The sequence below is a fragment of the Phocoena sinus genome, chromosome X, assembly GCF_008692025.1.
Source record: "Phocoena sinus isolate mPhoSin1 chromosome X, mPhoSin1.pri, whole genome shotgun sequence".
NCBI classification, from domain to species: domain Eukaryota; kingdom Metazoa; phylum Chordata; class Mammalia; order Artiodactyla; family Phocoenidae; genus Phocoena; species Phocoena sinus.
In genome coordinates this window covers 73277065-73290240 of record NC_045784.1, presented here as the reverse complement: position 1 = coordinate 73290240, position 13176 = coordinate 73277065, and the positions used below count along the sequence as shown (strand labels likewise).

Sequence of the window (13176 nt, the reverse complement as noted above, 5' to 3'; positions counted from 1 at the left end):
CTCTCTCCCTAAACATGGCATGCAGCTATAGACTATTTGTTGCTTTTATTTGGTGTGCCACTGTTGATTTTCTTCAGCCTACTTTATTCTGTACTTGCCTCAGTTTAATTCGCCCAAGATTTTATTCTAAATTAACTGTTACTTGTTTAGTCCTTTGCACAATCTAATTGAATGAAACGAGCTATTACAGAAAACCAATTCTATTTCTGACCAAGTGATGTATTCCTAACCAAACCTCGACAGCTTTAATAATTTTTTTGACAATTTTGCACTGCACAATTGCATGTTATTTTTCCAGCTATCTCTCTGCCTTCCAGCTGGCCTCAAAGAAAGATGAAGCAATTACTTGTTTCTTTGAGGGTTTTAAGGTCAAAGCCCGATAACTCCCTTGTATCTAGAGCATTTATCTTCAGCCTATGTCAACTTTTCATCTTCCTCTCGGTTTCTTTTCAAAACTTCAACCTCTATGAAATTTCTTTCCTATAATTGAATTATTCATTTCCCCCAAATTTTATTGAGTGAAAGCCCTCCTCTGAGCTGGAACTTTCATAAAATGTAAGATAAGCTCTCTTAGTATATGCTTAGAAATGGAATGAGCAATATTAAAGGACTTCCAGACCTTAGCTCACTTTTCTGCAATGCTCCTAGAGTCTGGTTTCACAAGTGATAGGTAGTATGTTTAACCATCTTCCTGTAAGATTTACTGAAACTAAGCTCACCAATAAATTTACTAAGAGCCATATGGTTTTAGCTGTGAAATGTGAGTCTCTTATGTTCCTTTATTTTGTAAGTAAGTAGGTTTTGCCACCTATTGTGTGCTTTACATGAAGTTAGTGATACCTTAGACTCATAGATCTTAGCATTAGAAAGGGGCATCTTAGAGGATCACTTCATCCAGAGTTTCTTCATCCTATCACATTAATAATTATGGATTATTCAGGATGAGCTAGAAAGAGAACATATTTGGTATTGTTGTAGTGGAGATATTTTAAATTAAGTATAATAAAAAACCTATTTGTCCTGAATTGGGGAATGGGACATTCTTTTTAACTGAAGAATGCAATTAGCTAACTTTTCTACACTGATTATAAATCTACCAATAAGAGTTAATTAACTAGATAATTATACCTTTAGAATTTTCTTTATGATTCACAAGGTGCCTTATGGTCTTGGGTAATCGTCATGCACATCCTTTATTATCATTGTACAGAATTTGAATTTTTCTTCAGATTCAGGCTAAGAAAACACTGTAGTCAATAAATATATTAACAGCAATATTTTCTGTTTTCAACCAAAGAAAATGTAATTATAACATTTCTAAAGAAGAAAGGCATAGAAATAATTATTAAGATAGCAAGGATTAGGCTTTAGGTATTGAGATTAAGAGGGCTGGATCTTTTAATAAGCACATCATGCTTTGATTATACCTGAAAGCAGAATTAGAATTGGTTCAGAAATTATTCATTGAGCATCTGTTATGTGCTAGGCTCTGTATTAGGGAACATGAAAGAGCAAGAGAATAAGGACTAAGTCTACTTCATCTTTGTATCCCCAGCTCCTAGCCTGATGCCTAACACATAATAGATGCTTGCTGTAAATGAGAGAATGTGCACTGAAAACAGCTTACAGTCTCATAATCATATTTTTGTTATTTGTTGGTTGGTTGGCATTACTTTTGTAATCTAGTAGGACAGAGTGTTAGTGAGTTAGGATATCCAATTTTTAATCCTGTATATACTATTTTTTAATAACAGCTTTATTGAGAGTCACATACCATACAGTTCACCCATTTAACGTATAAAATCCAGTGTTTTTTAATGTATTGTTCAAACATCACCACAGTCAATTTTAGAATATTTCCATCACTCCAAAAAGAAACCCATACCCCATACCCATTAGCCATTAACCTGCACTTACCCTCAATTCCCCCACAGCCCTAGGTAACCCTAATCTACTTCCTGTCTTTTTTTGAGGGGGGTGGGGCAGGCATGCCACGCAGTTTGTGGGATCTTAGTTCCCCAACCAAGAATTGAACCTGGGCCTCGGCAGTGAAAGCACTGAGTCCTAACCACTGGACCGCCAGGGAATTCCCCTACTTCCTGTCTTTATAGATTTCTCTATTCTGGTCATCTCATAATCCTGTATATAGTATTGACTCACTTTATAATTTTTTAAGATGGTTTATCCATGTGAAACATAAGAAAATCAATTTATGTTAACTTCTCACTTCATTGGCATGACTTAAAGATGAATATGATCATAAGTGCTTTCATACTGGTGATGAGAAATTAGAGAAATCCAAGGGAACATGATTGGAGTTAAATCTAAGTAACTTAATAATCAAAATAATTTTTAAAATCTAACTTGTCTTAGGTTGAAAAGCCATCATTGCTTGAAATATCATACACATGTATTAGAGTGTGTGGATGCAGATTTACTATAGTTTACATACAAAGCTCTGATTTACTACAATATATAGTGGTAGCTTTGTTAGCAATTGGCTACATGTTGTAGTAATTGAGAGGCATGTTGTGCTTTAGATGTAAGTAAAATTTATATCTACATTTAGAAAATGAAGAAGTTGAAAAGCCAAGACTTCTGTGGGCTCTTTACTTCAATATGAGAGATTCTTCAGACGTCAGCAGGAACTCTTATAATGATTTACCATCCAACGTTTATGTCTGCTCTGGCCCAGACTGTGCTTTAGGAAATGATAATGCAGTCAAACAGGTAAGGCTGTTGGTGTTTCTTGGTTTTATGTTAGGAAGTTGGTGTGGTAGGGAAAGTGAATTGTTTTTTCCTCTAGGAGGTGGGAAAAGAAACTTAAAAAGCATCTCTCTCATTTAATACCATCTCTGCAATTTGCCCCTAAACTTTTTCTCGGTGAACAACAAAGCCACTTTAATATCAAATATTTTCACGTTCTTGAATATAATGATGAACTACAAGAGACTGTTTATGAGTTCCATTGTGGGAATAAAGATAGAAGATGTTAGAAATACATATTCAGAAAAATGAATTTATAATGCCAGTATTCTAAAGAAACATTGCTTCTAATTTAAATGGTGGCCTATCATTGTATTTTGAAATACACAAACTTTTTCCTCTGTAAACGAGTGTAACTAGTAAGGCATACAAAATGTATTTTTAAACTGGCACATTTTTAAGGCACATTCTTACCATGGAAAAGAACATATAGTTTTTCACAATTAACATGATTCCTTTAATGTTTTGACACAAGCTGGTGTCCCAAAGCTACTATAATAGCTGCTGAGGAGTATGTTAAATCAAGGTGGAATTTTGTGACAGCACTCCTGGGCAGGGCTATCAATAGGTACAGAGCAGGTGACACAAAATGCCAAAAGTGAATTATGAGTCTACTAAGCTGAAAATTCATATGCACGTACAAACACACTTTTCTGCACTTGACAGGAAGAGTAGAGCAGAAAATACCATTTTTTAAGGTATAAGTCTAAACTTTTCACCAATGTAGTTGGCGCATCTGTTTATTGAAACAATAAATGGATAATTTAACGTTGTTCTAAGACCACAGATGGAAGTTTCATTCCCACTAGTGGTAGGGATCTTATAGGAGCAGATGGCCTTTTTGAGCCTTTAATTTTTAGGCATGGCAGCAAGGCTATGACCTATACATTTACAGTTTTTTACCAGATTCTTTGTTTCTCATCTTCAGAGTCTAGTGGTGATCCAGGATAATCATATTTAGTCAGTGATAACAAACAAAAATAGGAAGTCACATCTCTCATCCATCATTTATTCTGTTAGTTTAATAGGAACTCAGGATGGTTCAATATCTACATTTATGGCTTAAAATGGCCAAGTCATTTTTGCTTTGATGGTCCATTTTTTTCCAAGAAGAAATTACCAGCAAGTTATCAGCCAGGTAACTTTATTCCTGAGTGAACTTTAATGTTTTTTTTAACCAAAATGGAAGGCCTTAAATAAGGACTTAATATAGAAGTGCTAATGTGATCTAAACTGCAAGCTAAAAGATTAAAATTAAAGGATAATTGTATCATGAGATATTGATTCCCAAGAAGATAGACTTGAGTACAGTGTTTTCACACAGAAGAAAACAGTAATACTAGTTTGGGTGCTAATTATTATATACTGTTAATTATAAGTAGGTTTATATTTGTTATACAGCTTTTAACCTCACATCAGTTTTGGGAGAAATATTATAATGCCTACTTTAAAGGGCATCAATAATAACATTTAAAAATAGCCAGTTTATTCAGATAGGGCTTCCCTGGTGGCACAGTGGTTGAGAGTCCGCCTGCCGATGCAGGGGACACGGGTTTGTGCCCCAGTCCGGGAGGATCCCACATGCCGCAGAGCAGCTGGGCCTGGAGCCATGGCCACTGAGCCTGCGCGTCCGGAGCCTGTGCTCCGCAATGGGAGAGACCACAGCAGTGAGAGGCCCACGTACCACAAAAAATAATAATAAAAAATAAAAATAGCCAGTTTGTTCAGATAAACTCTGTTCTAATTCCAGTATGTCATGCTGTGTTCATCCCAAGCACTAACTGATGACTCTGTCTTCCAAATTGTCTCTAAAAGCCCTCAGAACATCACCTAAGCTTTGCCTGTGTAGGAAACATAAGTACCTGCAGATTTCATTTTTCTTTTTTTCTCTTTTATTTTTTTTGAAATAAAATGCTTCATTTTGCTAGTTGGCAAGTTTGCATCTGCTCTTCTTATTTGTAAATGTATAGATGTTGAATAACATAGACCTGTCTCTCTGTGTTCATATGAAGCTATTTATGATTTGAAGACATATTAAAAATATAAAGTAATCTGATCTGTTTATTACTCACAAGTTAAAGTTGTTTGCAGGAGCATACCAAGACATTCCCTATTATGTGAATCTTTCTGTGACTTGCTAGTTTTTGTAGTTTGTGTTACTCCCATTTTTTTCTGAACCTGACATAGATATTTCTTTTCTTAATACAGGGAGTGTTTCATTTACCCACAGGTACTGATGAACAGACTGGTCTATAGTCCCTACTTGTCTATACTCCCAAGCCAGTGATAGCTCCCTCCTTCTTCAGGAACCCCCATTGCCTAGGAGCTGCCACTGCCTTGAGAATAAGAATAGTTAAATAGTACTGTACTCTGTATTATACTTAAGGTATGAAATGGGTTGTATTGGCTGATGTGGACTGGGCTGGCAGTCTAACCACCATGTAGAATGTTGTTTATATGGACAGATCGGCAACTTGCTTATGACTTTTGGTTCATAATTTGTAAGTTGAAGACCAGTTTTATAGGTCATAGGAACTGTCAAGTTGCTCACATAGTGCAGTAGCATTCACTTTCTCAAGCCATTGAGGGAGAGGGCAATTTTAGGCCTCATATCTTCTGAAGCTTCCATTCATTGAGCATTTTCTACATGCCAGGCATTGTCCTAATCATCTCATATATATTATTGTATTTGGTTCTCACAACAACCCTATGAGGTAAGTATCTGTGACATCTCCATTTTACAGATGAGGAAACTAAGCCCCAAAGGGGCTAAATAACTTTTCCAGAGATCACATAGCTGTTAAATTTTTTATCCAAGGTTTAACCTCACGTCTGTTGGATTCCAGTGCTTGTACACTCATCTAGTATACTATGCTACTTTCAACTCGTTAATGCAGATACATCCTAAATACATTAAACTGCTAGATTGACAAAATGTTTTTGTGTGGATGTATGTTAAAGAAACATAGGAATATCTAAATAACTCAACGTGTCCTCTCTGTACGTCCCAATATAAGGAAACTAATTCACAATATAATTAGCCCTTTTTAATTATTTTAACCACATGAAAGTCTTTACCCTTTAAGCTAACTTCTGGCTTTAAAACAGCAAGGACGGTTAAAAGTTGACAATTAAGTACTCTGAACCAACCTCTTGGTGACAACTCTCAGAACTGGGGCTTAGTTGGCAAATGAAATGAAGTTCACCAAGAAGCATTAGATAGACCTTCCAGAAAGTGGCAGTTGACCCTAAAAGTTTCCAGCAGTTGGAAAGAGGAGAGACTTGGGAAAGGCTGGAGTCTGGCTTTAGGAAATTGGCATCAGAGAGGGCCAATGGCAGTGAGCTGAAGGTGGGATTTCCACAAGCAGGTAGAACACAAATAAAAGCAGGGCGGCAACCTGCAATTGTTTGGCAGTCTTAGGACACACATTGTTCATGACAGGGATATACAAAAACAGGTCGAGTGGGATCTAGCCACAGGGACTGGAGTTCAGGAGAAAATCTATCCTACAGGGAGGTGGCAAAAGGGAGACAAGGTGTGAGATACAGACGAATTGGAGTAGAAGTAAGAGGAACAGTAATAATAATAGTAATCATAATTGTTACAATAATTATGTTCAACGTTTATATAATATACGATTTCTAAAGTTCTTCCATATATATATATTATATATATATTATATATAAATATATTAAAATATATATATATATAAAGAGAGAGAGAAAGAGAGATTCTACTCCATGCCTGGCACTAAGGATTCAGAGTTAACTAAAACCCAGTCATTATTCCTGGATGAATCACTGTCTGGTAAAGGAGAAAAACGTGTAAACAAATGACATTGCAGTGTGGTATATGCAATAAGAGAATGATATCGAAAGTATAAAAGTATTATAGAGGAGCCATGAGTTGTATTTAGGAGTCAGAGAACCTTACAGGGAAGAATATAAAAGATGAGTAGCAATTCTTCATCCAAGTGATAGTCAAATTGATAGCATTTGCACCAGCCCAGGGTGTAAACATCATGGTATGTTTAAGAAAGTACCAATAAACAGGTAACAGTGTAGCAAAAGGCCTGAGAGGCAGAGATGGGATGAAGAAGAAGATGATGAGACCAGAGAAGATAGGCCTGAAGGGTGTTGTTTGCCGTAAGTATCTTGGATTTTTATCCTGTTGGAAGAGTTTTAAGCCAAAAAAAGGCATAAACAGAATTTCATTTTCCACTGACCCTTCTAAGGGCAGCATAAAGATGGATTACACAGGGGAACCCTAGCGGCAAAATGACCAGTCCAGTTCTGAGATGTTGCAGTTGTCCAGGGGAAAGATGGTGCATGTCTGGGCTATGTCTCTAGCGGAGGAACAGGTGGAGTCAAGAACTAAGAGATAAAATTGATAGGATTTGCTCACTGATTGCATGCAGAGAGTAAAGGAGAAGGAGAACTTCTATAGGCAGACAAGGTAGAGATAACAGACACAATGACCATTAGAGGAACTAAAGTGTGAGGTAGAGGCTCTGTCTGACCTCAGTCCTGCTTCTAGGGACTAAATGTCTCCAGCAAAGATGTATATGGTAAGACCCCAGGATGGAAGCAAAGCAGGCATCTCAAATATTTAATTTCAAAATATCCATAATAAAATGGCATGTCTAAAAATATAATTTTGAACTATACTTAAGAAGGAAAGAAGCTATTTTTCTCTCCCTGTCCCTTCTTTCAACTCGACACCAAAGCTCAAAAGTTTCTGCTTAACCAACCCTTCACCCTATCCCAAAGATACTGGTTTTATTCACCTGATGTAAGAGTTTACCAGCTATAGATGGCCAAATGGCAAATAGTTTCTATTTTGCAGCCCATATAATGTATTTTGCAACTACTCAACTCCACCATTGCAGTGCAAAAGCAGCCATAGACCATAGATAAATGAATGAGAGTAACTGTGTTCCAGTAAAGCTTTACTTATGAAAACAGGCAGCAGACTGAATCTGACATGTGGGCCATAGTTGTCAACTCCTGACCTAATGGATGACTTTGCGTGTACTTTGGGAAGAAGGGTTGAAGTGGTACAGACAGACATTGTAACCTTTAAAGCAAAACAAGCATATGTTTAAAACCGTTTAATGATGTTCTTTTACCAGTAGGCTAGAGTGCAAGCTCCCTAGCCTGGCAGGGACCCTTATCTAACAAAGAACTGTATTCATCTAAATAATAGCAGGAATATGTTTAGAATAGAATAGCAGTGCTACTTGCCACATTTACTTTCTTGTATGTGTGTGTATTTGTTGTTGTTAATTAAGATCACATTTACCTTATTATTCTCTTACCCTGCCAGACTAAGCTCAGCTTAAATCTCAACATTTTAATTTATGTTATTATTAATAGCAATGATTACAGTTACCAAATAGAGAGGCTTACTTTACTCTCTGCCATTCTATAGGCAAGGAGAGCAAGGCTCAGAAGCTGAGTAAGCATTCCTCAGATCACATTGCTGCTAAGTGGCAGAGCCAGCATTTGGGCATGGTTATCTATTCAGTGTCCATTGTCTTGGACACTGTGTTATATTCCTCAAAGCACAGGGAGAGGAAAATTAGAAAAGCAAATAGTAGAGCAAACAATGAAGAATTTTCTTGATTTGAACAATGACTTGTTAAACTTAGTATATGCTAAATTAGACTGTACAAATATCACAAACAGGCTCTATTAGGAAATTATATAAAGGATATAAAGGGAAATTGTATTTCTGTTGACATGTAGAATGAATGACCTTAAAATCTCAACTATCTGAGCACTTCATAAAGAGTCTTAGCAAGTACTGATATACTTGAAGGATGGGCCTGAATGAATGTATAAATTAGAGGGAGAAAAGTCATGGAGTTCTGAAAGCAGTTTTTAGAAGCTTGTGTGTGCTGTGTAAAGTTCTACAACTTAAAGAAAATTTTAAGGGTGATACTTCATTGTTTTGATAGTTCCAGAAAGGCACATACATTTTACGTTAATGTTCAAAAACTCTTGTGCCCTTCCTTCCCTGGCCAGGCTGAAGCACTTTTCCAACAAATCTGCCCCAACGAAGACTTCTGTCCACCCCCACCAAATCCTGAAGACATTATCCTTGATGGAGACAGTTTACAACCAGAGGCTTCAGAATCCAGTGCTATACCAGAGGCCAACTCAGAGACTCCCAGGGAAAGCACAAATCTGAGAAATCCAGAGGAGCCCTCTGAATAACGAGTATACACCAAACTGAATAGCACATTTTGGAAAATCCTCCTAGCCTCAGAGTCCTCTTGATGGAAGAAAGGTTTGAAAAATGTTACAAAGCAGCAGCCAGTTGACATGCAGAATTACCAAGAGAAACAGATGATAGAAATCCAAAAGGGAATTTTCCTTAAAAAGGACATTCCAAGACCACAAAACACTTGTAAAGCACATTGACTTGCCTGCTTTAAGATACCAAACCTGTGGAATTAGCAGATAAAAATTATAAGTGGATTGATTCCCAGAAATATAGCTATGTTTATGAAAGTGATCCTATGCATTGTTAATAATTCTATGGTATTAGGACAGCTTTTGCTTGCCACTTTGGATCTTTGTTTGAAAACCACATCTTCAAAATCTGCTTACATATTTCCTTTGATTATTTGAGTTATATTTCCTTTATGGGTATGAGCATCGTGACACAAACGATAAAAGCATACGTAAATATAGCTGATAAAAACTAAAGTGTCATGATCCAGGCAGGAGCCTATGCTTGAAATAGAGGTTTGTTTTGTTTTCTATCTTGAGTATTGAAAATGCTAATATTAAAGTAGACACTTTTATAAACAAGTCATGAGTTCATTACTCAGTGCTTTTTTCTTTTAAATGTTAGTAGTGATATTTGTATGTGAATCCTGAACATACTAGGAAGGCTCAATACTAAAGAAGTGGAAAGATTTGAATAGGCTCATTGGTATTTGGAAATTCTGTCTAGTCGAGTATCTGGAGCACTAGCCTAATTGTCTGTGGACCTAATTTAGTCCTAGCTATGCCACCGATGATATTAAGCAAATTGTTTAACTTCTGGGCCTCAGTTTCTCCATATGTCTACTGTATGAGAATGATATTGAAGATAAATGCAGTGCCATCCTTAGAATGTTTTTTCTGGAATAAAAGTTGTTTCAGAATTTTCTCATTGTCTTGGGGGTGAATATCAAAGATCTCATGCAGCAAATAACTGTTTGCTGTCACCTCCCCCAACACAATAGATCACAGTGTTCTTATTGCATTAAGCTTTTAAAATAAAAATCTATTTCCTTAATTAGTATTTTATAGTCTAATAGAAAAGTAAACATAGTAATGTGAAATTGTGGTTTTGAATCTTAATAAGGAAAACAGTCTATAAACTCTTCATATTCCTCTTCTAGTAGGTAAACCTGAAACAACCAAGGACTCTAAATAGAATATGACAATTGGTAAACCCTAATATGCACTTAACTTTTAAAAATACAAGGGCTGTACATAGGCAGCAAATCTAGTTACAGTGACAGTGCCTATATTAAAATCTTTCCAAATGCCAAGCTCTAATGGTTTACCTTTTTTGAGCAATAGTTTGGACTCAACAACTTATTTCAATAAATAAATACATTAAAAGTGTGTTGTCATGCAGTCTGGCCTATCTTGCTGATCAGAGAGCCATGGCTACAGTAGAAAGCACATAGTTCTTACATACTTCAGCTGCAGCAGGGCTCTGACCTCTCCAGATTTCAGAGAAGATCTTAAAGGAAACCAGCTCTGTCAGGTCACAGACTCACGAGAAATGGAAAAAATCAAGGAATGTAGCTCTTGCCTCACCTTTTAAACCCCCTGCGGATATAGCTGAATCCAGAAGAAAATCTTCCCAGCCTCTCAGGCTACTCCTAATCCTTCTCCCCATTGTATAGCCTCTCTCCTATCTCTTTAATCTCCTCTATCCCTTTCTTCCCCTTTTATAATGTTATACAAATCAGGGACAATAGAATCACATTATAACCTACTTTGTTATATGGATTCAGATCCATCTTAAATCATATTTCCTGAAACCCAACCACGGCATGGGCTAAATGCACAATACATACCTATAAGCACCGGGTATTGGCTCTGCCCCGCAGTACGAGCAATATAAAAGCTTCCACTACATGAGAGTATTGAGTCTGAATACAATTGCAGTAAACTGCACCAATTAAGATATTGTACTTTGTTATAGTCTTAGAGTTAAGGCCTCTTGATGCAGCATGCACACTTATATAAACAGCCAATCAGGGTACACCCAGAATGACTAGAAAAATACTGATAGCTTTACTACAGCTCTCTAAAACAATGAAGGAGATATTCTGTGGTCTCATGGCCCAGTCCATACTGTACCCTATTTCATCCATTAGCCAGCATCGGAATTTCTCTTCCAGGTTATTTATTAAATACTGTTGAAATGTTTAAAAGCTCCTGAATATGATTAGTGATGATTAAGATAATACACAACTGTTAAAAACCTTGTGTTAGAGAACTTTAGATATTTCCTGTTGCCTCAGAATGTAATAGAAATTATTCTAAGAGCATTCTTTTCAGCTATCTTAATTACTGCAATTACTTGTTTCCATAGCTTTAAAGGAAAACCTTTTAGTTTTGTTGTAAAACCATAAGCCTGAAGTCATATGAATAAAATATAAATGCTGTATGTGATGCAGAAATTTCAGTAGCTAATTTTAAATTTTGAAAATAGCTATTATCAAAGAATTTTTATTCATGTGTTTAAAATGTTTATGTTATGCATGCTTCTTATTAACCAAAAATGATAATACCATTCAGTTTAGTGATCAACATGAAAACTGGTTACTAACCCTATGTTGCTACTGTATTTTTGTCTAGTTGGTATGCCTGCCCAGAAAAAGATAGATATATATGATATGTATATTATAAACATATATTTTTCTATAGGAAAACTGAGTTATAATTTCCCCATCTTCTATGATATCTAGCTGCTCATAGGAAAATAGTCATGTTAATGGTTAACTTCTGGAATAGTAGTTTCTGAGATGGGCAGCCCTTTGTGTAAAATAATGGCCACACTAATGATTAACTTCTGTCACAGCTGTAGTTCTGAAGAAGGCAGCCCTTTGTCTAAAGTGCTAAAAACCTTGAAAAAAGTTTGTTGAAATTTGATTGCTAAATAGTAGTGATCCTTCAAAGCAGTTTTCTTACAAATAAGTTATTTACTGCTATTGGTATTGGATAATTTCTCTCTCAACTCTTGATTGATTTTTCTTATATGCATTTCCAAAAGCATGAATATATGATTATTCATAATTTGCACACTGTAACAGTAAGTTTTCAGAGGAAATAAAGTCTGTTTTTAATGCCTTTCAGGCGTGGTATCCTATTTTTTAATATTAAAATTTTGTATATATGCCAAGAAATTAAAAATTGTCTTGGAACTGATTTATTTGTTGATACTGGTCTGTTACTTAAATTATTAGTTAATTGTCCAGCTGTATACTTGGTTTTATTCCTAGGCATCTGCCAACTGTGTCAGGTTTGTGAAAAAGGCAATCAAATGATACATGGGTATGTTTACTTAGCAAACTGTTCTAGATGCCAGCATCAGATCTCATTCTATTTGAAATCAGTGTTCTGAGGCATGGGATATGGCTTTACGATACATTACCTGCAAACTGTTTTCGCATCTCACTTAGTGTATGAGAATCTGAAACGTTTTTCTTATTTACTTGCTGAGTGTGAACCTGAAGTGTTTGTCTTTGTGGTCGTTGAGTCCCCAACAGCTTACTTGCAACAGATAAGAGACTGCTGATGTTCTTTTCATGCAGAAATCATTCACTGAACTATGATTTGTTCTTGCATCAAATAATTGAAGAAGAGTGACATTTTCTTTCAATTCCAAGTCATTTTTAAACCTTCCCAGACAGGACGTATTCAAAAGGTAACATTATTATTTCAAAACTGGCAATTTATCTGTGAGATTATTAATGAATCAAGTTTAAGAAAGATAAGGTTAATTGAATTTTTAAACAAGTAACTGTATTATCCTTCAAGCACCTTGGAGTTCATAAGAGTATTCACACTTTTTCTTAAACAAGTGTTTTGATATGTTTCAATTCTCTTCTTTAATGATGGCTTTTTTAAAATGCAAGAGGTTTAACACAACATCCCAGGTCACACTTTGAAGGCCACTTTTCTTTCTATTAACGTAGTTTAGCTGTGGGGCTGCAATGAGATGCCCTTCCCATACAAGTTGCCACATCTGCTCTTTCTAGTGATGATGACTCTTAGGACCATTTGACAGATTGTAATCATTAGAACTTGAATCCTAGTAGACTGGAGGGTCTTTTCACCTATCACTACAGGGAGATTTATGCTGGTAACACCTATTAATGTTAATAGGACTTG

General features: G+C 36.0%; 1 protein-coding gene across 1 annotated transcript in view; it reads left to right on the top strand.

Moving 5' to 3' along the window:
* Positions 1-12132, top strand: part of CHM (CHM Rab escort protein) — a 210795-nt gene extending 198663 nt beyond the window's left edge. The window contains exons 14-15 of the mRNA XM_032620454.1: positions 2570-2730; positions 8794-12132. Coding sequence (XP_032476345.1) covers positions 2570-2730; positions 8794-8985 — 353 coding nt within the window. The 3' untranslated portion in view covers positions 8986-12132. The remainder of the gene's footprint in view (positions 1-2569; positions 2731-8793) is intronic.
* Positions 12133-13176: the final 1044 nt, after the last annotated feature.